General features: G+C 43.6%; 1 protein-coding gene across 4 annotated transcripts in view; it reads right to left on the reverse strand.

Moving 5' to 3' along the window:
- vps53 (VPS53 subunit of GARP complex) overlaps positions 1-26,180 on the reverse strand; it is a 254,920-nt gene that overhangs the window by 205,045 nt on the left and 23,695 nt on the right. For 2 of the 4 annotated variants that reach the window (XM_085964898.1, XM_085964899.1), the window contains exon 4: positions 17,286-17,352. The exons of 1 other annotated variant lie outside the window; for it this stretch is intronic. In XM_085964898.1, coding sequence (XP_085821024.1) covers positions 17,286-17,352 — 67 coding nt within the window. Of the gene's footprint in view, positions 1-9,183; positions 9,319-17,285; positions 17,353-26,180 lie in introns of those variants that run through there. One more of the 4 variants, XM_085964902.1, reaches the window with a different exon arrangement.

Raw genomic sequence — 26,180 nt, forward strand, 5'->3', positions numbered from 1 at the left:
TCAAAGAAACATAAATCAAAAGGAAATTTCAGTAACCTTGTACTACAAAAACAGACCCACTCCCTGTTATCCTAATTTATGGATTGGAGCCTGCACTGAAAGCAAAAGCCAACATGCAGCCGTCGGAGTATCAGATTCAGAAGACACATCACAATTTCGTTTGCATTGGCTACATGTACCTTAGTTGAAAATAAAGCCAAATTTGTATATTTGTTCTTTAAGATAATGGGAAGAAATAAAACCTTTTTCTTTTTGAAAAACACAGATCAAGTTATTTGAAGTTCAGATACAACAAGCCACCAGAACACATTTGGTTTTAGTTCATTGTGAAATTTGGTAAACTGGCAAAGGGACAGCGTTTCTTGATAATTAAGAATTGTACACACTGCGGAGCCTCAGTAAACGTCGGTTCCAGCGTTACTTTGGCTTGGATGTAAACCCACACTGATTTTTCGGCTATTAAGCTGCACTATTGAGTCGTGGCAATGTGGGACATCACCTCTACAACTGTGGATACCCAATGATGAACCAGTCTGACCAATCTCTGCACTGCTCATTATTATTTTCAATATATCTTTGTGATTCTATTGTGCTCAAGGAGGACACAGTGTACCAGTGTGCCCATCATGCATTCAAGTTCAGGTACAGCACAAGACAGATGCAGGATAATACCTCCCAATAACTCCATCACATAACCGAAACCCAAATTCAGAAGAGGATGCCATACTGCACCGCTGATATTTCCAGTTATCTGTGGCTTCTCTGAATGAGATCGTCAATGTGGTGCCAAACAGTGCAGAATTATGAGCAGTTTTGTCCTATTAATGCCTAGCCAAACTCATTTTGCAATGGTCCACTGCATCATGCACAAAAAGACAACTTTCACCCAGTCAATTTGGCTGGTTAAATCCTAGTGCCAGCAATGAAAGTCACAGTGTACTAACTCACTGCTACTCAGTGCCCCGGCTTTTATGGGCAATAAAGGGCCATCAGTATGTTGATATGATCATAATGACATCCATCCTGTAAATTTTGGAACTTCAAGGCCTGTTGTAAACAAGGCCTTTATATCAATGACAGCTGGAGTGGCACTTCCTGGGGTCATACCAAATTCCCTTGCAAAATCAGTAAAATTCTCTTGGAAGGAGGGGGGGGGGGGGGGGGTTGGTCGGAGAAACTTGGTTGTCCTTATTTTTCAAAATTAAGATTTATGTAGAAAGCCCAAAGACTACAAACTCACAATTTATATTTTCTCATTTTGATTTGTAACAATTTATATTCAGATCAAAATGCTGGTGCATCGCATATAATCTAGCGAAAGACAGAACCGCATGTTGTACCTTCCATGGAATATTCACACCACTGTACAGGAAACTTTGGTTTATCCGGAGGTTGTATGTCCGGAAACCTCGATCTAATGGCAGAAATCAGCAGCCGTTTTGTTAGTTTTTTTTTTCTTCTCCTAGCATTTTTTTTAAACAGTCAGTCTCTGGAAAGCCTCTCTGAAGCTGTTGCTAAGCTACAGAGACGCTTCCAAGGTACGGGCCGACTGTTTACAAGCTGTTGCTAAGCAACAGTGTTTGTTGTCAGATACGGAGATGAAAACCTCCGTATCCTTCAACATTAGCGCTGGTCTGTCCGGAAGTTTTCATAGATCGGCATCACGCCGGTCCCGTCGGTGCCGGATATCGCAAAGTTTCCTGTATTATGAATGGTTTGTTGCAAAACGTTTTCATCCCTCCCTCCTCTCCTCTGTGGTCTCCCTACATCGGACATCTTCCAGCCAACAGATAGAGCTACTGCTATTCCCCTCAGGTTTTCCCTACTTATCTGTGAGCAAAACACCAGGTGCTGTGGTAATACAATACTTGAGCAGAGTATTACTTTAATATAGCAATTGTATTTTAGAATGAAGAGTTATAAAAATCAGAGAATATTTCAATGATGATCAATTTAATTCCACTGCTCCTAAAAAAAATGCTCCGTATTAACCAGACACATCTCTGTGGAGCCCTTTGACATTTATAAGAATCATTAGAGAAAAGTAACAGGGTGTTAAGAGATGTGTTGAAAGAGCTTCATCCATCTCGCCAGCATCTACTTCATTTAAGTAGCTTGCCATCATTTTACTCCTGTTACACTATAAAGCAAACTGGCAATTTAACTCGAAGCAGTTTCCTTATTTCCAAATGGAACTAGGGGCTTTTTAAAATAAATAAATGTTGCTGTCAACTTATGTGGCTCATTGCAACCATACAACTGCAATGCTTCATGAACAGTTTCACCCCTTGTACATAACACTTAAAAAAAAAGGCAGCATCTGGTCTCCATGGGAAAGCTCAAATTGAATGCTAGGGTTACATACAGCAGGTGGTCTTTGGACAATACACCACAGACGTGTTCTTGTCCATGTTGCAGGACACTGGATATTTCGGATTTTGGAAACTTAATTCAATCATTTGGCAGAGATCAGGGGAAACTACTTTTGCAATCAAAATATATCAAACAACAACTTATATCAAACTTTTAATTATAATATTAACAAAAAAATAATTGAGATTCCTGATTATTCTGTTTGCAAATTTACTGCCCGATGCAGAACTGAGCCAGACAGTACAGGAAGTCCCAGGTTAAACTATCAATACCTGCCCAGTTCGCTGATCTCAGCTGGGATTACAGTACAATTGCCCCCAGCAACTGGATACAGGGAGGGGCTAGATACATAAATCCTGTCCACGATCACTATCCACTGAGCACAACTGATAAGTGCAAGTATGCAGACATTGGGTAGTGACAGCTCAGGCTTGACTATGAAGCATCAGCTGTGGCTCAGTGGGTAGCACTCTTGCCTCTGAGTCAGAAGGTTGCGGGTTCATGTGTCTTGAGCACCAAATCTAGGCTGACGCTCCAGTGCAGTACTGAAAGAGTCCTGCACTATCGGAGGCGCTGTCTTTCGGATGAGATATTAAACCGAGACCCCTACTGCCCTCTCAGGTGGACATAAAAGATCTCATGGCACTATTTCGAAGAGAGTTATCCCAGGTATCCTGGCCAATATCTAACCTTCAACCAACATCACTAAAGCAGCTTAGCTGGTCATTATCACATTGCTGTTTGTGGGAACTTGCTGTGCGCAAATTGGCTGCCGTGTTTCCTACTTTATAACAGTAACTACACTCCAAAAGTACTCCGTTGGCTGTAAATCGCTTTGGGACATCCTGAGGTCGTGAAAGGCGCTGTATAAATGCCAGCCTTTTTCTGAAGTTTGCCAAAGTCAAATACCCTGTTGACATCAAGAATGACATCAGGAATGACAAGTGTACCATTCATTTTAAGATTTCCAGCTTGCAGCCCCAAAACTTCACCAATAGAGGCATTGTATGCATTGGCTGAACACTGGAGTACATGGTCATCTAGGCACAGAAAGCTTGAGGATGGAGATATCGACTTCAAGGGAGGATTATCCCTCCTCACCACTCTCTTGGATTTCCCTGGGAAGATTGGCCCCCCATTGATCTCTGCAATGACTTTCATTTCCCACAGGGATTTGCCACAATGCTCTTGTGTGTGCAGGGATTTGTAGTTGTACTCTCTTGCAGCAACTCAGACTAATTTATCACAGATTGACTGGGACATGTTGCACACGGTGACTCACACACCCTTCCCATTACAGAAATAATGTAAAGATAACACAAGGAGGATATACCAGCCCTGTACACCAAGAGAGTTGATTTGTTTTAAAGGGTTCAAGAATACATAAGCAAAAGTTTCAAATATCACATTTTAATTTCCTAATAATCACTCCAATGTTAATTTGTCCTCGCGAGAGGCGAAATGTCACATTCAAGAGTTGCTGGGGCAACAGCTGAACTCCTCTTCACCTTTAACCTATCAATTCCACATATCCATTCCAAAAGTAATGGTATTAGCGACAAACACTCTACATGTCAACCACCACCATCTGGTTCTTATTCACAGCAAAAACATAATCTACAATAGACCAAACTCAAAAAGGTGGATGTTACTCTTGATGGTTTCCGAATCCAACTTCAAAAGACATGTCATTAATAGTTTACGGTTGCAGTGTGCTCGGTTTAGAACTTTTGGTTCAAAACATGCATTCCCAGAATGTTTCTCTCTCTCTGCCTCCTCCTACTTTCACACAAAAATGATCGTTTCAGTTAATAAAATAAAAACACAATTTAATCTGGCCTCTTAAGATATCTTAAATGAAAAACAAGTAAGGTGATTTTATCAAAACCATTTGAAAATAAAGCATGCATTAGCCACAACAGGTGAGAGGGAGGCTTTAAAAGAAAATTCAGCTCAAACCTCTTAGCAGAAGGCGTTAACCTTTTGTGGCTGAAAATTTTGACTACAAAACAACTGACCTTAAGTGATTTTACATTCAAACATGAATGAATTTTGAAGCAATTGCGAATGTTAACTTTTCCAACAACTATGCACTTGCAAAGTTGCAGAAATTTAATATTTTGTTTTAATCACAATTTGATCCTCACACCAACGATAAATAGCGCCATTTCTGTGGCTGAGAGGCACCGTTACTGTGAATATCTCAATGCAGATTTGATCTGCACAAGTGAGCTGCCAATCTGCAATTGCTGCCAGCTATTTGTGTTGAATTGCTCCAGTTTGTGATCCATCCAATCTCCTGCTCAGGATTTGCTGGGATGAAACGGAAATTGGTTCCACTTCAGTTCCATTCCCACTCTCCAGTGTGTCTCTTTTCACTGCCAATGAATCTGTTAGAATATTGCCTGATGAAGCCACTTGGCTTCTTATAGCTTCAGTTCACTCCAGAACTTTGTGAAACTATAAAGGCTTCAGCTATTTCCTGTCAGCCTACCGTAGGAGAACGCCACTGCTATGGATACTTCCTTGCAGGAGCATCACCCCTCATTTACACTCTCCACTTAACTACAGGGCATCAGAAAGAAAGATACAAAGAAATTACCAGCAATAAAGGTGTGATGCATCAAAACACAAGAAAGCAAATCACAAGATATAACCTCTTCTCCTTCTTAGGCAGTCCCTCGGAACCGAGGATGACTTGCTTCCACATTAAAAATGAGTTTGCAGGTGACTAATGAGTCCAATGCAGGACCTACAGACTCTGTCACAGTTGGGGCAGACGGTGGTTGAAGGGGTGGGTGGGCGGGGTGCTTGGGTTGACGTGCGCTCCTTGCGCTTGGCTTCCGCTTGCTCCCGGCGAAGAGACTCGAGGTGCTCGGCGCCTTCCTGGATGCTTCTCCTCCACTTTGTGCGGTCTTGGGCCAGGGATTCCCAGGTGTCAGAGGGGATGTTACACTTTTTCCAAGGAGGCTTTGAGGGTGTCCTTGAAGCATTTCCTCTGCCCACCTGGGGCTCTCTTGCCGTGCCGGAGCTCCGAGTAAAGCTCCGGATATAACAATATACTTAAATGAAGTCCATTCCTTCGTCAGGCCATATAAATCTTCCCTCTTGTAAACCCTACCAAATTTAAATCTGAACACAGTTTCTCCCATCTTCTCCAAAAAAAAATCAATCAATTACAACTCCAGAATACCTAGCTTATCTTACATCCTATATTATACATCCAACACCAGTTGCCTTATTTGTTTTGATAGTTCCATGGTCCTAGCATCTCAGGAACCACTGTGTTCCACTGAGTGTTAGTTCATGTATCTACATCTTTACTTACCCTCCAATTTGTTTGTTACCAGATATTTATCTAGTTCTTTTTTCAAGCTATCAACACAATATTACTTGTCTTATCTAGGACAAATTGGGAGCGGCAAAGGGAAAGGATGAGAAATTCCCTCTAATCTCATTGTCTTTGATGTCGGTTAATTTTTATTTTTTGAGTCCTCAAGGCTGCTTTCATATTACAACTCGGATCTTGGGAAAGTTAGCTAACTGTGCCACTCTCCCACATTTAACTTTGTACGGTGCAGCAGGTTTTCTTATAACCCGGGCACACCACGCAAACCCACCATTTTGTGAATGCGCTGACAAGCCGTGATATATTGGCTCATGCCCATGAGCGAGTACAGACAGAATCAAAGTTACCATCAAAACACACCGCCACACCCCACAAAGACTGGCGGCAATCAGTTAAATAATAATCACTAATTTCGTTGACAAGCTGCTTGAGGTTTGCAGCTGTGCTCCTTGCATTTCACATAAAATCTGTACAATAACTAATTTTTCAAAGACTGCTGTTGAAGTCAATGAAATAAATATTATAAGAGCAAATTGCAACTCAGCAGGCCGTTTAAAATCTGCTCTTAAAATGGTTGAGCACCTTCATACCTTCTTTATAAATAGTGGTGTTCTGGGAAAAAAACCAATTGTTTCTTTACTGTCTACAATCCATGCATATCCAGAAGAATACATAATGCTTTCCAGGTTACAATAACACTCCTTGGCATTGTATTCACAAAAACTTCTAAGACCCTTAAGTTACAATGACCACTGTTGAGAGAGAACTGAAATGGTCTTTTATATACAGAAATTATGGGCAGAATTTTGCCGGCGCTCAGAGTACGGGTCTGCTGTCAAAAATCGCAATAATTGACAGCGGGTTGGGAACCCGCTGCGAACCCGCCTCTGTGTAAGTTTCCAGAGTGTAGGGTCTGCGATTTCAGAACATACCTGACACCAAGTGGCGGGGGAGGCATTTAAGATGTTTAGGCCTAGAAATTCAGTGGGCTGCGCCACCAGTTAGCGCCTTAAGAGGGCGCTAAGTGGGTCGGAAGCCACTGGCCACGCCACCCGCTAAATTTAGCGGGACGCTAATGGTGGCGCTAGCCGTTAGCGCTGTGACCGATGATGTCATCGGTGTGCGCAGCGCCCCGCTGAAGCCCCGATCATGATATTTAGTTGCGCCCCCTGAATTAACGCCGGACGCTATGTGCGACCGGTTCAGGGGGGCCTACCTGCGGCGGTAGAGGTGCTAATTAAAGGAGGTGCGGGGCGGCCATTTTTGTTGCTGGCCGCCTGCCAGCACCCCTCCGCGCTGCCGTCCCCGGCCTCCTTAACCCCCCCCCCTCCCCCGCGGAGTGCCGACTGTGTTCCAAGAGCCCGGCACTTCTCCTCGGTGCCGGGCTCTTTTGCCGGCACTCGCGATTCTCGGGGGCCCAGCTGGGCCCCAGATCACGCTGCACAAGGCCCCTCCCCTTTAAGAAGGGGAGGAAGGTTTGCAGTACCGCAGCACGACGTGCCACAGCGTGTGGCGCTGCGGCACGTTGCACAGCGATATTCAGTTGCAGCGCCCCAAGAGGGATGCGGGGTGCCTCCCGTAGTGCCGTGCTTCCCTCTGGGGCGCTCCAACTGAATTTCCAGCGGGCGGCCACGACTGCTTCCGGGGCGCTACTTTTAGCGCCCTGGCGAGGCTGGCGCCCCATACGGGGCTATAGTCAATTTCTACGCCTTAACATTTAACTGCTTGTTAAGTGCTTGTTTACTACTATTTTGCCAGCCTTTTTCTATTTTACCACATTTTTTACAGGATTCACGTCGTTCGGAGATCATGTCAGGTAAGTAGGTTGGGTTCTCTATGTTTCCCCATTGCTGTGAATAGGTGACAGCTGCAAAGGTGGTATGAAAGCTTCCATTTCACAGCTGGTCACTTTCCAATGTCAGAAGCTTGAGCCTTCATGACTTGGAAGAAACTTTTGAGCTGTATGCGGTTTGGAAGTGTTTGGAGTAAACTCTTGTCACCTCATTACACGGAGGCGAGTAAACCACTGTCACTTCCTTGGCCCAAACTCTCTCACCATTGACAGATCGCTTCTGTCATCTCACCTTCAGCTGCCATCTATTCCAGCAACATCGGTGCCCTTGAAAAAATCTCACCTTGGTCCTCCTAATCCCTCCACAATCAGCCCCAACATCAACAACACCACCAACCTTCTCTGCAATCAACTGATGCCACACTGGACACAGGGCATCATCACCCGTGCAGATTGCTGCCCGGGGTGCCAGCGATGTCCAGCTATGTTGCACTTAACACTGTACACCTTGGCTGCCACATGATGCACTAGGTTGGCACCACCCCACACCAACACCATAAAGCATCCCTACAATGTCCAAGCCATTCCTTTCACACTCATCACCTTTGGGGGGGGGGGGGGGACGTTATGTCTCACCATTCACTGGAACCCACTAAGCCACTTCCAAAGGTGCACACAATTCTGTCCAAGAATGCAAAGTCTTCAAAACAACGTTTTCAATGTTTGACAGCACATTTCCAGAAACTTCACATGAACATTGGATAAACCACCCAAGTGCCTACCCTTGTGTGTTGCTAGTTGGTATGATTGCAGTAGGATGAGGGTGGCTAGTGAGATGGGGAAGTGATAATGCAGATAGAGAGGGATAGGTGGAGGTGCAAGGTAAGTTGGTGTGAGTAAGGCTGTGCAGGAGTAGGGTAGAGAAGGCAGAGTGATGGGGATGTGATGAGTGGCACAGCAGGATGAGATTGTGGGGCTTGGCAGTAACATTTCGTGATCTACCGAGATCATTGAAAGGTTTGCGCCAGTGCAGCCTGGTCCTCCTAACGACATTCCTGCTTGTGCCCTCCTGTGCAATGTGCAACCAGGCTGCATCGGTCTCCTGGGGAGGTCTCTTCTGCCCACTGGAAGGGAAGAGAACCTCCCTGCGTGCTGTGACTCCCTCCACAAGCATATGGAGGGAGTCATGGGAGAGCCTGGGTGTAGCCGTGCACCTTTGTGCAGTGCTCGTCGGTGTTTGCAGCACCTCAATGCTGCAGAACACTGACAACACAACTGTCAAAATGAATGCAGCCATGGTCCCTTTAAGGAAACTGGCTGATGACGGGTCATCAAATGACATCATCAGACCCGCTTCCTTTTAATTGGCCAGCAGCCCCGCAGGGCGGGCTTAACAAGCCCTATTATTAACGGATATTCCTTTCGATAGAGCGGCTGTAGCCGGGAGCGGGACCAGAATCTGCCAACCAGCTCTCCCGCCGCGAACCCGCCTCTGCTGGGAAAATCCAGCCCTATGAGTTTAGAGTTGTTACACCCAAGTCCTGCTTCAATCCATCACATTAATCTTTTAATCGAAGAAACTTTCCAAGAATTATCACAACCATCTTTACACCTATAAAACTGCTGGATAATTCCCCCCACAGTTGTAGCAATCGCTTTTTGTTCTGACCTGCATTTATACGAAGCCCATTTTCTACATCATATTTCCACCCTCTGCATTCCTTGGTGTCACTCCACAGCACAACTGACATTACATCAGGTCATTTATGTTCTTGTCCTCGGTCATTACACTTGGCCAGAATGCTGCACGTCAATCAGAGGTTTCACATTACACCAAAAGGCATTTTGTTATCTTAGCAACAAGAATGGTTTTTATAACATTGGCGTAGTCACAGAGCATGTTCTAAAGCAGGCATCATTCATTTAACAACCGTACATTCCCATAACGGAATGGCAGTACACGATCTTGAATTTAACTCATTCAGAAGTGGAATTAAATATCCCACTGAAAATAATAATGGATATTCTGACTACTTTCTAAAAGTTCAGGATTTTCCTTTGGGGAGTGAACTGTATTTTATCCTTCTGGAGAAACTTGCCAACACTTACACAAAGAACATTTTAGCATTAATACGTAGAATCATTGCCCCATTTCCCTGAAGGTGACAACATGCCGACAAGTGGTTACATTCCAGTCGCTTGCCAAAGTGGCCATTCTTGATGTGCAAGCTTAGGCAGGCAGTATCAGATGGCTACAGTATTTAACTGTGGAGAGGGGGCATCACAGCCAAGACTGATCCTATCCTTACCTTATGTTTGCGCACAGATTCCAGCGAGGGTCTCACAATAGTGATCAGGAGTAGGAATTATTGCTCATTTTTACCACCTCTCTACCCCAGGATCACTAAGCCCAATTGCAGTGCCTCCCAGCTAACTCTAAGACCACAGAGTGAACCTGGGACCTTCCTGATTTAATATCACACCACATTAGGGGTACAGTAGCATAGTGGTTATGTTACTGGACTAGTAATCCAGGTGCCTGGACTAAGGATCCGCCGACATGAGTTAAAATCCCACCACGGCAGCTGGGGAATTTAACTTCAGTTCATTTAAATAAATCTGGGATAAATAGCTAGTGACCATGAAACCAGATTGTTGTAAAACCCCGAATGTTCTTTAGAAGGAAATCTGCCATCCTTACCCGGTCTGGCCCACAGCAGTGCAGTTGACTCTTAAGTGGCCACTCAGTTGTATAAGGCAGCGGTTCACCACCACATTCTCAAGGCAATTAGCGATGGGCAATAAATGCTGGTCTTGCCAGCAAAGCTCACATCCCGTGAATGAATAAAAAAATTACTCACTGGGCCATCAGAGGTGCCCCAGAGTATGCATCTTTTTTTTTTTTAAACTCGGTAATCAATTCTATATGCAGCCAATTCTTCCTTTCATTTGGACTCCTGGTTAGCTGGAAGGATAGGGCCAACAATAAATGTACTAGTGTACCAAACAGCGCACGGGAATAGGGTCTAACTACACAAGTATGAACACGTAGCTGCAGTAAACTTAGCCAGCTCCGGCACACTAAAAGTACCAGTCCTACCTGGTAACATGACTGCTACTCCTGTTGAAATTTGTTTAAAAAGATGCCTGTCTCTATTCACCATACACTGTTGGTGGCAGAATCACATCATTAATAAATCCTAGTTTGAGACACAGGTCCTTTAGGCCTACCGTGGTGTGTAAAAAAAAAACCAAACATTTCCATATATTCTAAATTTTAAATCTCATTATTGTTATGCATTTCTTCAGCACCCCTCACATAGAGATACATCTCAGCGTGCTTAATAGGAGGTGGATCCAAGCAGGAGGGAGAAATGGAAGAAATTAGGAGGGGCAAAAGCATGGTGAAAGAGAAGGGTCTTTAGGAGGCTTTTGAAATGAGGAGGTGACAGATTGGAGGTGCTGAGGGAAGGAGCTCCAGAAGGGGCATTGTGGTTGAAGCAGCAACAACAACTTGCATTTATATAGCACCTTTAACGTAGTAAAATGTCCCAAGGCACTTCACAGGAGCGTTATCAAACAAAATCTGACACTGAGCCACATAAGGAGATATTAGGACAGGTGACCAAAAGCTTGGTCAAAGAGGTAGGTTTCAAGGAGCATCTTAAAGGAGGAGAGTGCGGCACAGAGGTTTAGGAGGGAATGTCTAAGCTTAGGGCCTTGGCAGTTGAAGGCACGGCTGCCAATGGTGAAGCAATTAAAATCGGGGATGCACAAGAGGCCAGAATTAGAGGTGTGCAGGTATCTCGGGGGGTGGGGGGTGATTGTGGGGCTGGAGGAGGTTACGTAGGTAGGATGGGGCGAGGCCATGGAGGGATTTGAAAACAAGGATGAGAATTTTAAAATCGAGGCGTTGCCAGACCGGGAGCCAATGTAGGTCAATGTGCACAGGGTTGATGGACTTAGGATACGGGCAGCGGAGTTTTGGATGAGATCAAGTTTATGTAGGGTGGAAAATGGGAGGCCGGCCAGGAGTGCGTTGGAATAGTCAAGTCCAGAGGTAACAAAGGCATGGATGAGGGTTTCAGCAGCAGATGAGCTGAGGCAAGGGGCGGAGTCGGGCAATGTTACAGAGGTGGAAATAGGCAGACTTCGTGATGGAGCGGATGTGTGGCTGAAGCATTAACTGCCGATGATGGAGCAGAGGGAGCGAGAATTGCTAAGTATGCTGGTGGTGTAGGAGCAGAGGGTGTGTGCTGGGACATATGGTTGGAGGAGATCACGGACGTAGGAAAGAACGAGGCCACGTAGGGATTTGAAAGTGTGGACGAGAATCATAAAGTCCATTTTCTGAGGCATAGAGAGCCAGTGAAGCTTAGCAAGGACTGGTGTGATGGGAATGTGGGCGAGAGCATGGGCCATGGCATGTGGATGACTTGCAGTTTATGGAGTGCGATCTGAGTTAGTATAAATCAAAACACAGAGTGGTTCAAGCAGATAGCTCAATGGTGGCACTGGTAGAGACCTGGGACCAGACAACCTGCCTCCCTGATCAGTAATAGTACATGGCACAACGGCAGCTGGAGCAAGAACATAAAGCAGTGAAAATAGAAATGTAAAAACACATTTTTCCTGAATAAAAACACAAGAAAAACCTGGGTAACAGTGCAAACCAAGGAAAAATAGCACCCATGTGCTCATGTAAATAACAGGCATGGTGATGTACTGGTGATCGTACTTGGCTAGTATCCTGGAGATTGATAGGTCCACGGCAAGTTGTGAAATTGAACTGGTAATTTGTGGGCTAGCACCAGGAAGAAAATGACCATGAAAAGCTGCTGGATTGTTTTAACAATCGAACTAGTTCACAAATGTCCCTGAGAGAAGGGAGCCTGCCTAGGTGGTTGATTCTGAATGTCCTCTGAGGTGACCAAGCAAGCCACTTAATTGTGACAACAATCCAAGGCATCAAGGAGCAGGCAATAAATGTAGGCTAGCCAGCACCAATCACCAATTCAGATGTAATGGCACTTGTTTTTTAAAAAGCAGCTAATATATTAGCTTGCCATCAGTCTAAATTGAACTTTAGCTGTTGTAATATTAGAGTGATGTTTTGTGAATTATTGGAGGAAGAGAATGTGTAACTAGCACAAGTACCAGTAGGAACCAAAATATCAACGGTCTTTTCCTGACATCAGGATTTGTAGAAGAGTCGTTTATTCATCACTCTGAAACCAATAGAACGTTGTCGCCTCACCGTTAATTCAACAATGGAAGCTCTGTACTGAGTGAAACCGACATCTGGAAGCCGTAACATGTGTGAAGACAGTCCAGTAAACTGATCTGTTCCTCGTTTGTTTTTTCTTGGTCCCATTTCCTGTGGGATTTACACTACTTCTAGAGATGGTACAGTTATCAGGGCCAGAAAGGAATCTCAAACAGCTTTGCACCAACTACAACCTCACTCGTCCACAGAAGCTCGCAGCTTCGGCCAGCCTTTCTACTTAAATTTAAAGCAGGCAAGGAGATCGCTGATGCCCTCTCAGGGAGTTTGCTGGGTTGTACTAAAGCCACTGCATCAGCCATTGGGGAAGTCTGCTCTTTGGTAGATGTGATATCTGCTGAGGCATGAATTATGATGATGCAGGTTTGTGACAGAGCCATTTTTTTTTTTTTAAAGTTACACATGATCATTTACATTATTGTGCATCTCTGGTTACAAACTGATTCAATTCTATTGTGGTCCTTTAGATCCTTAACTGAGGGGGACATGGTATTCCAGGCCAGGGTCCTCCGTGACTGTAGTCAGTGCTATTACATGATCAAGCAATTAAAGACCAGCTTGAGATGTGAAAGATGACTTTGACAGTCTTGCTTTCCTTATCCCAAAGACAAAGTCTTACCCTGGTGAGAAACTCCATCTAGCATCTGATTAATAAGTACTCTAAAGGGCCAGAAGAACAGGTTGCCATTTATACTGCCCAATGCTATGTGAGATCATTAACCATCAAGTATGCAATGGCTCCATGGACCAAAATTATACTGCCTGCCACGCTCAACAAACGATCTGCCACTCACACAAGCTCCAGAAAAGCAGAGTTACAGAAATCCAGGAGTTTCGTTCCTCGTACCAAAGCAAAAACCAGCAAAGACAGTAGTAGAACAGCACCATAAGTGACAGGCACCAAGATAGTCACCAGGCTTTTTGCTACTGCTTATCTGGGCATCTTCAGCAATAAAGTTAAGATTGGACAAATCACTTTAAGAAGCAATTGTCATCTGCAAGTTGCACCTTTTTTTAATATAAAAGATTTCCACTCACATTCCTTACTCCCACAGACATCAGCTGAAAAGGCAAAGTACCCAATAAAATCCAATATGAAGCCACATTTCCAGATACAGCACTGGAGCATTTTCCTAAATATGTGCATTCATTGTATTGTGAAGCAGCAACAATTGGAGAACATAAGGTTCTAAAGAACTATTTCTCTTTATTCTTCCAGTCTCTCCTGCAGTCATACACTGGGTTAGGTAGGAGCATCACGCCCTGAACTCAAAGTGCATCCACAGACAAGTTCCACTGGATAATCAGGAATGGGATACCAGATGAATTTTCCCCTTTTTACCCTGGGGACATTAAGGCCATCGTATTGCTGTGGCTGAGATCAGCTAATTCAGCACAGACTATATATATCCCTACAGAACTGCTGCAAATGACTTCAGCTTTTCTTTTGTTTAGCAGTGTTACTATATCACACATTACAAGATCACACATTTTCCTTTGAAAGCACACAAAGGCAATGCATTCAAACAATTAACCTATTTCCACACTTTTCTTGACGTGCTGTCACTTGCGTATATAAAAACAATTTAAGCCGTAAATATTTAGAACCTGCTCTCTATCACTTCCATTTTCAGTCTCTGCTTTCTTTCTCTTTAGACACTTCTATGTTACGGGTACTGGTGAGGCGAAGGCATGGTTCTCCCACTGTCAGCTACAATCGGGGAAAATAAATAATCCAACCAGTCTCGTTTTGGCAGCAGCACAGAGCCACTTTTTCGAGGGGTCTTGGGGTGCTGCCAAATTCACCGGTTCCACCTCCGACTCACTAAACACAGGGGTCCGGTTTAGTGTACTTACATCATGGCGTCAGCAGTATCAAAGCTGGCCGATCAGAGATTGAAACAACAGCCTCTAATAATATCATTAGGCTGCGTGCATGTGCAGTAAAGGGACCTCGGTATTCCCAAATGATGTCTTGCATCAGGTGGAGAAATAACAGAGAGCACAGTGTCAGGAGACAGGTCTCGTACCGCTGCCCTGAATCCAGAGCAGCGAGGGAAAAGAGCCTGTAGAGTTCTGCATTTCACTTTCACAAATGCAAGCTTGCATATTTTCACAAAGAATCTCAAACTACCGGAAGCGCTCTGTTTTAATAATAGGCCCCAAATGGGAAATCCTTTTTGTATCTGTTTTTTGCACTGGCATTCTTATAGAATATGAGCATCTCCATATGGATGGGGGAACTGCACTGGTCTCAAAGGTTTGGAAGAGATCAGAACACTTCGATTAAATTACAGTCTTAAAATCACTTATACATATCCAGCAAGACTGAGGAGACCAATCTCTAATGTTCGACGGATGAGCTAGGAGGGCTCCTCAGCCTCAGAAAGCAACCTCTAGGAGGAAACCGCATCGATCTATATATTTAAATGCCTTGCACCAAGTACATGCTCGTAGTGTCATGTCCTTCACATGACTATGAGGCGCAAATGAATGCTTAGCTGAAAGAGGGACTTATCCATTATCCAACTGACTAAATGTGAGCCAATAAAAAAAAAACGTTGGGTTCAAATCGGTTGGCAAATTTCTGCTTTCATTGTCTGCTAATTCTCACCGGCTAGAAATCCGCTTATACGTTTTAGGTCATTTACCTGACCGTTTACATATTGAAGCAAGTACTAATGGGGAACATGTTAACAACAGAAAACTGAAGTAGTAAATTTTTCATTTTTTTTAAAAGCTATCAATCCTGAAGTGGCAAATAGCAGGAAGTGACAAATCAAACTACTTGAAAAATATTGTAAAGTTGGTGTGAGCTGCACCTTCAACTTTTCTCCAAGTGAAAAATTAACCTTTAAACAAACACAGAGAACATAAGGACCCCATATAGAAAATGAAACCATGCTGAATAAAATGCTTATTCTTACTCAGAGTTACCTCTTCAAGAGGCCTACTAGTGGGTCAGGAGCAGGATGCTCAATTTGCAGTATTTGGCTGGAGCTCGATTATTACATTGGACATTGTTAGCCGTTTCTGCTCCAGTGCCTTAGTTCCTACCAATCGGCTGCAGTTCACATCGATCTTGTCGTTCTGGCTCCATCCACCAATTCGGTTAAATTCTAATGACTAAACTACCTCCCATGCTTCAGTGTTCCCTTGCCCACCCACCAGGAGTGCTGTCAGCCTGCCTGACTCAAGTGCTTCCTGGCCTACATGTTCACCCACAGTCCTGAGTGCTTCCCAGCCTACCTGTTAACCCACATGTCTGGAACGCCACAAGTAAATCCTGATCTTGCCTACTCAATTGCAAGTCCAGCTTGAGTGCTTCCCAATCCACCCCAAGTGCTTGCCGGCCCACCAAAATGTGAAAAGGGGAAGCAAAAGGTGGAGAAATGAACAAAAGAGAGGAATAAAGGTGGAGAATTAATGACAAGAAGTGAGAGAAAGTGACAATTGAAAGAAAAGATAAAGGAGGAGGGCAAGAGAAAGAAGTGAGGCAGGAGAACGTGTAAGAGGCAGAAGAGATAGACAGAAATGGTAGAGAGATAGAAAGAAAGAGGCAGACAAACAAATACATTTAAGACAAATTTTGGTTCAGGGCTCAGAATTTTGTTCCAAATAAATTAGGAGTACCCACTCTTAACCCTCCCAAGAGATGTTTTGGTCACACTTTAATCATGCTCGTTCCCTTCTGATGTATTCGGCTTGCTCGCCTTCTAAAAACATCTTCATGGCCTCTTAAGCTGCAGCTTCCCTGCCCTCTTGGTTACTTCCATAACCTTCTGCTTCTCAACATCACCAAACTCTGCCAAGCTCCAACAAGACTCCTCTATTGTGTTCTGTTCCTAGGTCCGGGACGGGAACCATGGATAAGGGGTGGGAAATAAAATCTATATCCTACTGTTATTTTTTTTTTAAACTCCAAAATGTTGCTCATGGTTGAATCCAGTAGGAGGGTGGTGGGTCCGTGGAATATGCTGCCCCAAAAAGCTGTAGAAGCTACATCATTACATGGATTTAGGACAGAGATAGACAGTTTCCTGGAAGTAGGGGGAGTTGGGGGTTGCGGGGAGCGGGCAGGAATTTGGACAGGAGTCTAGGTTCGGATCGGACATGGCCCTGTGGGTAGCGGAGCAGGCCCAGGGGCCGTGTAGCCTGATCCTGCTCCTATTTCGTGTGTCTAATTCTGTTAGATTCAGGAGATGGTTCTGTGATAGTGGATTGGCGGTTAGGATCGGATCGGCCATGGTCTTATTGGGTGGCGGAGCAGGCTCGAGGGGCCGATTGGCCTGCTCCTGCTCCTGTTTCTTATGTTCTTTGACGCAAGCAAGGCATCATCAAATCAACCAGAACTGTCCATGAGCGGCAACTGATTCTACCCTCCATCAACTCAGTTTGCAGCTATTCACTCAGGCATGACTAAATTGGAAATTTCAGGCGTTACACAGACTATAAAAGAGCACCAATCAAGAAATGTGGTTTTATACCTGTCGGCCATCTTGTCCTACATTGGTCTGTCCTCTCACTACAGTTCGAATGTTGTCATCCAACCGCCTGTCAAAATAAAATACAAGATATAAAAACATTTACACAATATTATTAATAGGCAAGTGATTTTGCATGGTGCAACACCCAAAAAGTTCTACACTTACTGTATGCAATGCAACTTGTTGGCAAAGTACTGCAACCTTGAATAAGAAATCCTGAAAAATGCCAGTTTCAGAATAGATGATTGACAACAAATTATTTGCCTGGACGGTTAATAAACATGATCAGTATAACCGGAGACAGACACGGATCACTTGCCACATGCTTACCATCAAGTTGTACCATTATTGTCAGAGTGACAGCTCGCTTAGATGGCATTTAAAAGTTTCCATTTTCTGTTCACCTTGAGTTTTGGAATCTCGGGTTGTTGGGGTTTATCGCTAATAAAAAATGTCATTTATTCTATAGAATGCAATTGATAATTTTACTCAACATCAAATTCATAATGTACATAGGAAGATCACAAATCGCTACTCATGGGCTGTTCAGGTAAACTCCCTCAAGGAAATCTAAAAAGGAGGTGTGAGGTTAGAAAAATAACTGTTAAAAATAAAAATTAGGACAGGAGGAAGTGACCACTTCATTCACAAATCTAAATGAACCCTTAACTGATTGTAGCCTGCAAGAAAACAGCGCATTAATACATACATACAAAATTTAATCTGCGACAGCTTCAAGGATCCTTTGCGGTCAGCCTTAGCTCAAGATTTGATTGGCTGCAAAGCGCTTTGGGGCGTTCTGAGGACATGAAAAGGTGCTATAAATGTAAGTTCCTTCTTTTGTTTAAGTGTAAGCCCAATTCAGTGCCTTTCACACTAAAAGAACGGCAAATACCTCCTGTTCAATGGTAAAAAAACTCACAGATCAAGAACTATTCAACTTTTTAATTGCAATCCAATTAAGAATGCATAAGGAAGGGACTTACAAGAAGGTACTCTCCAAAACAGAGTTAAAGGCTTATATCACACACTTCAGTGAATTTTTGAGTGACAGCAATGCTGGGGAATGGAATCCTTTCTTACTTTGGCACCCCGTATTACCATTAATCAGTCACAGGTCAGATGCGGTGCCACATTTAAGTCGTCCTTCATTCTGCTTCAATAACATTCTTCTCCCTCAATCTCAGAACAGCTGCCCTACCTACATTGCAACATTTCTATTTCCCACCCCAGCCACTCTTGTAGCTTCACTGGGTAAGAATGCTAATTGGTGCCAAATTATGGGCAATGGCGCACGATGGCTTTTTGCCTGTTGGGAACTCCACCGAGATGGGCCACTTTCGTTACAATCAAATCAAATCAACTTTTATTGTCATTGTTAGTGCACAAGTGCAGTACAACGAAATGTAGGCTTGCGGCTCCCGAGAGTGTACATTTAGATTAAGACATTTAAACATTCAACATACATTTGGCTTGTAATACATTAACATAAACATAACCATAATAAAGTGCTTTGGCAGATGTGCAGGCTTTAGAGTTTATTTGTGGAGTTTAGTAGGATGACAGCCCTGGGAAAGAAGCTGTTCCTAAATCTGGTCGTACAGGTGCGAATGCATCTGTAGCGTCTCCCAGATGGCAGGAGGGCGAACAGACTGTGGCTGGGGTGGGTAGGGTCTTTGATGATGGACCGTGACCTCCGTAAACAGCGTTTCTGGTATATGTGCTCTATGGTCGGTAGCCGGGTGCCGGTAATGCGTTGGGCAGTTTTGACTACCCGCTGCAGGGCTTTCCGGTCATAGTAGCTACAGCTGCCATACCATACTGTGATACAGTTCGTCAGGATGCTCTCTATTGTGCAGCGGTAAAAGTTAGAGAGGATCAGGGGTGACAGGTTACATCCCTTCAGCCTCCTTAGGAAATATAGGCGCTGCTGGGCCTTCTTCACCAGAGAGGAGGTATTGAGGGACCAGGAGAGGTCTTCTGTGATGTGGACTCCGAGGAACTTAAAGCTGTCCACCCTTTCCACCACAGCCCCATTGATGTGGATGGGGGCGTGACTTCCGCCTTTAGACTTCCTGAAGTCCACAATGATTTATTTGGTTTTCTTGATGTTAAGGGCCAGGTTGTTATCGGCGCACCACTTCACGAGATGCTGGACCTCCTCCCTGTAGGCTGACTCATAGTTGTTGGTGATCTGGCCTACTACCGTGGTATCATCCGCAAACTTGATGATGGTGTTGGAACCATGAACAGCCACACAGTCGTGGGTGAAGAGGGAGTAGAGGAGGGGGCTCAGCACACATCCTTGTGGGGCCCCCCGTGTTCAGGGTCAGGGGGGGTCAGGACCCATGCAACCAGCAGAGAGAGACTTTCATCCCATCAGTCTGAGATGGATTGGAGCAAGAGGTCAAAGGACTGCATGATAACTCACTCCCACAAACATAACATTTGTATGTACAGTCTGGTGCTATTTCTAAATGATTTATGTTAGAAGGCTATTGAACGAAGGAAGCACTTGCATCCTAAAGATTTTTCGCAGCAGTGGAATGCAACACTGTACAATCAACTGAGTGTGTAGGTGGAAACAGGATACTGGTGAAAAGGCTACATCCTCCCTTGTGAAGCTAGAAGATAAAACAATAAAATTGATGGTGGCTTGATAGCAAAAAACAACATCATCCTACAGGACCTTTCTTAAATCTTGTGTGCTGAGCTTAAATTCCTCACAACTCAAACTTCAAATTAGATATGACTACAGCCCAATACTGTTTTCACGTGAATATACAGACAGCTCACTGGTCCCTTTAGATACTTGCGCTTCAAAAACACTTTTTTTTTAAAATCCTGATTACAGATACAAATTTAATCCAAGTTCATGAAATAAAAGTGTAAAATTCCAAGACCCAAAAATTGAGGATTTATCCAAAAAGTAGTTTCACAGGGAAAGGAAAAACAAATGACAACTAGAATTAGGTTCAGAAACGCATACTAGACTAAATGGAATCCAAAAACAGCAGGCTCTTGGATGAATCTTTGTCCCCTGGAAGCTTCATTTGATAGCACTGGCTCGGAAGGAAATTTCAGAAACTTTGAACCTTTTGTATCATTTACACCAGAAACCAGTATCTGCTTTCTTTGACTCATATCCCACGTTTTTTTTTTGGTCCCGCTCCTCTAACGAGTGTGAGGTTTCTTGTTGTATAGATACCCAAGTACCGGCTTCTTCCGTTGGACGTTTGGGAATTCTACATATGGTGCATTGGGGGAGGGAGGGGGGGCAGGAATAAGAGGCACATCAGCCCCAATTACAATACGATTAAATCAAGTATCTCCTAAATGTTACAACCAGAATTCTGATAGTGTCCAACTAGTCTCAACTGTACAGAAACACTCACTGTAAAAGTGCTAATTCTATCAATACACATTACACAAGTGAGTACTATCACTACTGCTGCTGGTCCCAATACATGGGGGGTGGGAGCCACACTTAGAATAATAAATTACAGCACAGAAAGATGTCACCTGGCCCATTGTGCCAGTGCCAGCATTTCAACCAGAGAAATATCAACTCAAACTCATTTTCCTGTCCTGTCCCTATATCTTTTTATATTCCTTTCTTTTCAAATAGTTATCCAGTTTCCTTTTATAAATGCTAATATAAACTCTGCCTCAACAGCTACTTATAGTAAAGCCTTCCACATTCTAATAACCGCAGTGTAAAAAAAATCTTCCTTTTTCATCCTTCCAAGTCATAATCCTGAGTTTATGTCTCCTTGTTACCGATTCACTCACCTGTGCAAACAACCTTTCACTATTCACCCTCTCAAAACCTTTCATAATTATGAACACTTCCATTAAATTGTCCCTCAACCTGGTCTGTTCCAGTGAGGGTAAAAAAAACTCCCAATTTTTCTCTCTCTCTCAATCTCTGCATCATAGTACTGACTATTCACTGTATCTTTTGTATAATAGGGGTGTCCAGAACTGCAGTACTCCAACTGTGGCCGAATCAAAGTCTTTTACAAATTCAACATCACAGTGCCTTTTCTACCTGGACTCCCATCTTTAAAGATCTAAGAATCTGCATCCCTAGGTTTCTGTTCTCCACTTTATTCAGACTTTTATTATTTCGGACATTCTTCTATTCACCTCACCCCACCCCTCGCCCCAAAGAAGTAAAATTTCTCATCCATTTTGTGATGGATCATCAGGTGTATTACATTGAATTTACTGCAGAGAAACATTCCAACAGGCCATTCAGTCCAACAGGTCCATTCTCCACACGTGCCTCCTCCCACTTTACTTCATCTCACCCTATGAACATATCCTTCTATTCCTTTCACCCTCATGTACTTATCTAGCTTCCCCTTAAATGCATCTATGCTATTTGCCTCAACTACTGCTTGTGGTAACGAGTACCACATTCTGACCACTCTCTGGGTAAGAACATAAGCAATAGGAGCAGGAGTCGGCCATTCGGCCCCTTGAGCCTGCTCCGCCATTCAATGAGATCATGGCTGATCTGATCTTGGCCTCAGCTCCACTTCCCTGCCTGCTCCCCATAACCCTCGACTCCCCTGTAGTTCAAAAATCTGTCTATCTCCGCCTTGAATATATTCACTGACTCCGCCTCCACAGCTCTCTGGGGTAGAGAATTCCAAAGATTCACGACCCTGAGAAGAAATTCCTCATCATCTCAGTCTTCAATGGGTGCCCCCTTATTCTGAAACTATGCCCCTAGTTCTAGATTCCCCCACGAGGAGAAACATTCTCTCAGAATCTACCCTGTCAATCCCCCTCAGAATCTTATATGTTTCAATAAGATCACCTCTCATTCTTCTAAACTCCAATGAGTATAGGGTAAAGAAGTTTCTCCCAAATTTTTTATTGGATTTATCAGTGACTATCTTATATTTATGGCCCCTAGTTTTGGACTCCCCAGAAGTGGAAATATGTACAGGTATTGTACATACAACATTGAGCACATGCACACATTACAGTGTTGTTGCTTGAAAACTCAGCTTTAGACAAATGGACTGCAGTAATTGTTGTCAACGAGACAAGCCTTTGAGAATCTGATATCAGCTTTAGTTGAGGTCAGCAGAATACAAGATGGCAGTAGGTTCTTGCAGAAGATTTCACATATTCAAATGAAGTCCTTCAGCGCAAAGCAGCGTGTTGGAGCACCAATGCGCAGCGCCATTGAGTGGCTAGACCAACTCCCCACTCAGCTGGATTGCTCAGCTCAGCCACACCACTGTAGAAGAGAGAAATAAAGAAGTGTAGAAACTGCCACTCCCAAGTACACAGTTGTGTATCTTGCAGCAACACTGCCAGAGGGTTGGAGCGGGTCAAGCTCTCACTGCACGTGTGGTCTGGGGAGAAATTAGAGATGTTTCACGCACAAAAAATAACCTTCCACCCAACCTTGTAGAATGGTAGAGAAAGTCAGCAAGAGATACAAGTTCCATAAGTGATGGGAGAAATTTTCTAAAAAGCAATTAATAGCCCACAGGTCAATGAGGGTCACAAATGCAAATCATAGTTCAGACCTTAAACAGCCTCCAAATGTAAAGATGTCAATACGTGCTCAGCTTCAACCACAGGTGTGCAGAAACAAAATGGTAGTGACTGATGGTTCAGTTCATGTGAAGAGACAAGAGAGACACATACTTCATTTAAGGAAAGTTACAATAATAGAAAAATAACATAAGATAACAGCACATGCAAAACCCATCAACAATCCAGAGATCTGTATGCATTGGCCGTGTTTTTCTTTTTCCTTCGATATGCCAAAGATCATCATTTTCAGTGGGGAGGGGGGGGAAAATGAATAATTTGAGCATAACGGCATTGCCAGTACATTACTAGTCAAAGAAAAGCAATCAGAGGAATTATTTCCAAGACATCAGGCATTTCACCAGCTAAAAAGGTGCACTCTGATTACGGCACATGGTAAATTCAAATCAAAGGCACTATGTTAAAGGAAGATTATGAAAACACAAACCCACTAAAGAAAATATTCCATGGATAGTTCTGTTACAGGACAGTAATACTTAGTTTATATATAACTAGCTGGGGGAGCCCGGCTTTGCCAGGGCTGTTTTGGGCCGGGTGGTTTAAATCGAGTGCCAGGCTTTGGGGCCTCTCTGTGTCCCTCTGTGAATCTGCTGCCGGGCAACATTTTAAATCGAGTCCCAGGCTGTTGGGCCCTGTCTGTGTCCCTCTCTCAATCTGCTGCCGGGCAAGATTTCTACCTTTTAATACCTTGAAAGATGAAAGTGAAAGTACTTATAAAACGTTTTTGGTAAATCTTATGTTATTTTTAAAAGAGATACTAACTTTTTCAAAGCTGGATGATCAAAGTAGTTTGAGCTGGAAGCTGAAGTAATGACAGTGAAACAATGGCTGCCAGATCCCCGAGATGAAAACGATTAGTCCCACCCCCACACACACACCAATTGGCCAACCATCAGGGGACTGTACTGTAGGATTGGTCAATCGTGACGGCACAGGATTGGTCAAAGCTTGACGTCAGTCAATCAATGCTAAGTAGCAGATAATGAGTTTAATTTTGAAGGTTTTTTGCATAAGGCGCGAACAATTTTCGTCCGACCGAAAAGTAAATACGCTTACGACCGTCCCGGAAGCGTAAGCTTTCTTCGGAGGTAACACGCGCGTAGGTAGGCTCTATAACTTTCGAGCGCATAGCCGGACAGACGCACACGTGAGGACAGACAGAAGGACAGACAGAAGGACAGACAGACAGAGAGACAGACAGAGAGACAGACAGAGAGACAGACAGATCGACTCGTTTATATCTATAAAGTAAGCGATGGTTCAGCAATGTATTCATCAGATTTTGTGCCTCAGGTCACAATGTATTCCGTTTTTAGGACTGCTCCCTAGATATTTTCCTAGAGTTTATCATCATTGACTATTATCTAGGTAAATGTAGTGAGAAGCAGGGGTTGATCAGACAGTCTCGATTACTGAATACAGCACGTGTTGCCACAAAATCTCCGTAACTTCGGCAGGTGCAAGAATAAACACAAAAAGTACCTTCACCACACGGACTGCAGCAGTCCAAGAAGGCGACTCACCACCACCTTCTCAAGGGCAACTAGAGATGGGCAATAAATGCTGGCCCTGCTGGCGACGCCCACATCCCATAAGCGAATAATTTTTTTTAAATCAGACTGTGGACTAGATTTTAAACTACAAAATCTACTGAGCATTAAACAGGTAAAAGACGAGCACTCAGTACAAACAGTATACCTACAGTAATTACAAACTTTACTACCCTCCTCGCAATGTCAGAAACAATGCTTCCCTTGTGCTAACCCTCAACATAAAACTGACTCCAGAAACACTGTCACTTACTCCTTACATGGCTATGTGCTACGACAAAGCCAATGATTAGCCTTGTATCCCTGACAGCTTCAGACTACTGTATCTTGTTGCAATACAGCTCAAAATATAGCTCCCAATTCCTTTGAAGGCATCTCGGAACAAAGAACATTTAAAAATTGTATTTTCCGCAACTACATTTAGGCAATCAGCCATTCATAGGCTGCCAAATTCCAAGTTAATCTCTAGTACACAAGGTAATCTCTAGTACACAAGGTAATCTCTAGTACACAAGGTAATCTCTAGCACACTTTGAAGCCCAAATTCAGTAGGTTTAGAACGTCCATACTTATCCAGCCATCAGGGATGCTGCAGGACTGAGTGGCACTAATCAATTTGCATTCAGACATATTAAATCTCCTTTTCTTTTCCACAGGAACCACCTAATTATGCATTAATGCATATGAAATAGCCTATGGTTTATCAGACCATCATGTGTATTCGCTGCAGTTTGATGAATTAGCTAGCAATACTTAATTTTAACCCGGTGTACTGGGACCAGCTATAAAGAGCCAGTAAATAATCCTTCATGGGCAAAAGTGCTTCAGTTTTGTCACAAGCACAATCATTCCTCAAATACTACATAATAAAACACGCTTTGTATAGACTGAAATGAACACTCACTTTAGTCATGGTAGAATGTCATGCCTTTAAGATCTGAAAGTCCGTAATCTATCTACAGGAAACTTTGTTATATCCGGCACCGACGGGACCGAGCTGGTGCCGATCTATCAAAACTGCCGGACATACAAAGTTAATGTTGAAGCATACGGAGGTTTTCATCTCCGTATCTGACAACAAACACTGTTGCTTAGCAACAGCTTGTAAACAGTCGGCCCGTACTTTGGAAGCGTCTCTGTAGCTTAGCAACAGCTTCAGAGAGACTTTCCAGAGCCCGACTGTTGAAAACAAAGCCACGAGAAGAAAAAAAACCTAACAAAACGGCTCCTGATTTCTGCCGGTAGATCGAGGTTTCCGGACATACAACCTCCGGATAAACCAAAGTTTCCTGTAAAAGGTTTAAAGCCTGGGCTATGTGGAATCTGTCTGTTTGGTGGCCGGGGGTGGGGTGGGGTGGGGGGCGGGGGTTAGGATGGTGTTGAACGGCAGGCCTTGCAATGCATTTTATTGAAATTTCAGGACCACGTGGAACTATGTGGCATCTACCTCCATCACTTGGTAGGGGAGGAGGGAAAGGTGAATTTTTCATCGCTATACTTGCATGACGTTTGCAATTGAAATGGATGCAGCCGCAAGCTGTATTTTCACTCAGTAAATCGGAGAACACATGTTTTATAATGACAAGAACATTATGCCATATAATACACAATCTATCTAAAAGTCTAGTGTTTAGCGCACATTTCCTGTTGTCACACTTGCCTCCTCCTGTGTCCCGATTTTGTCACACTGTTTCACAGCTCTTTGTAGCACTTCAAAACATTTTGGGTTTTTTTTTTTTTAATGACTTTTTCATACACTTCCTTC

This window comes from Somniosus microcephalus, chromosome 22 (genome assembly GCF_052327205.1).
Source record: "Somniosus microcephalus isolate GS21.2 chromosome 22, FLI_Smic_1.0, whole genome shotgun sequence".
Classification (NCBI taxonomy): domain Eukaryota; kingdom Metazoa; phylum Chordata; class Chondrichthyes; order Squaliformes; family Somniosidae; genus Somniosus; species Somniosus microcephalus.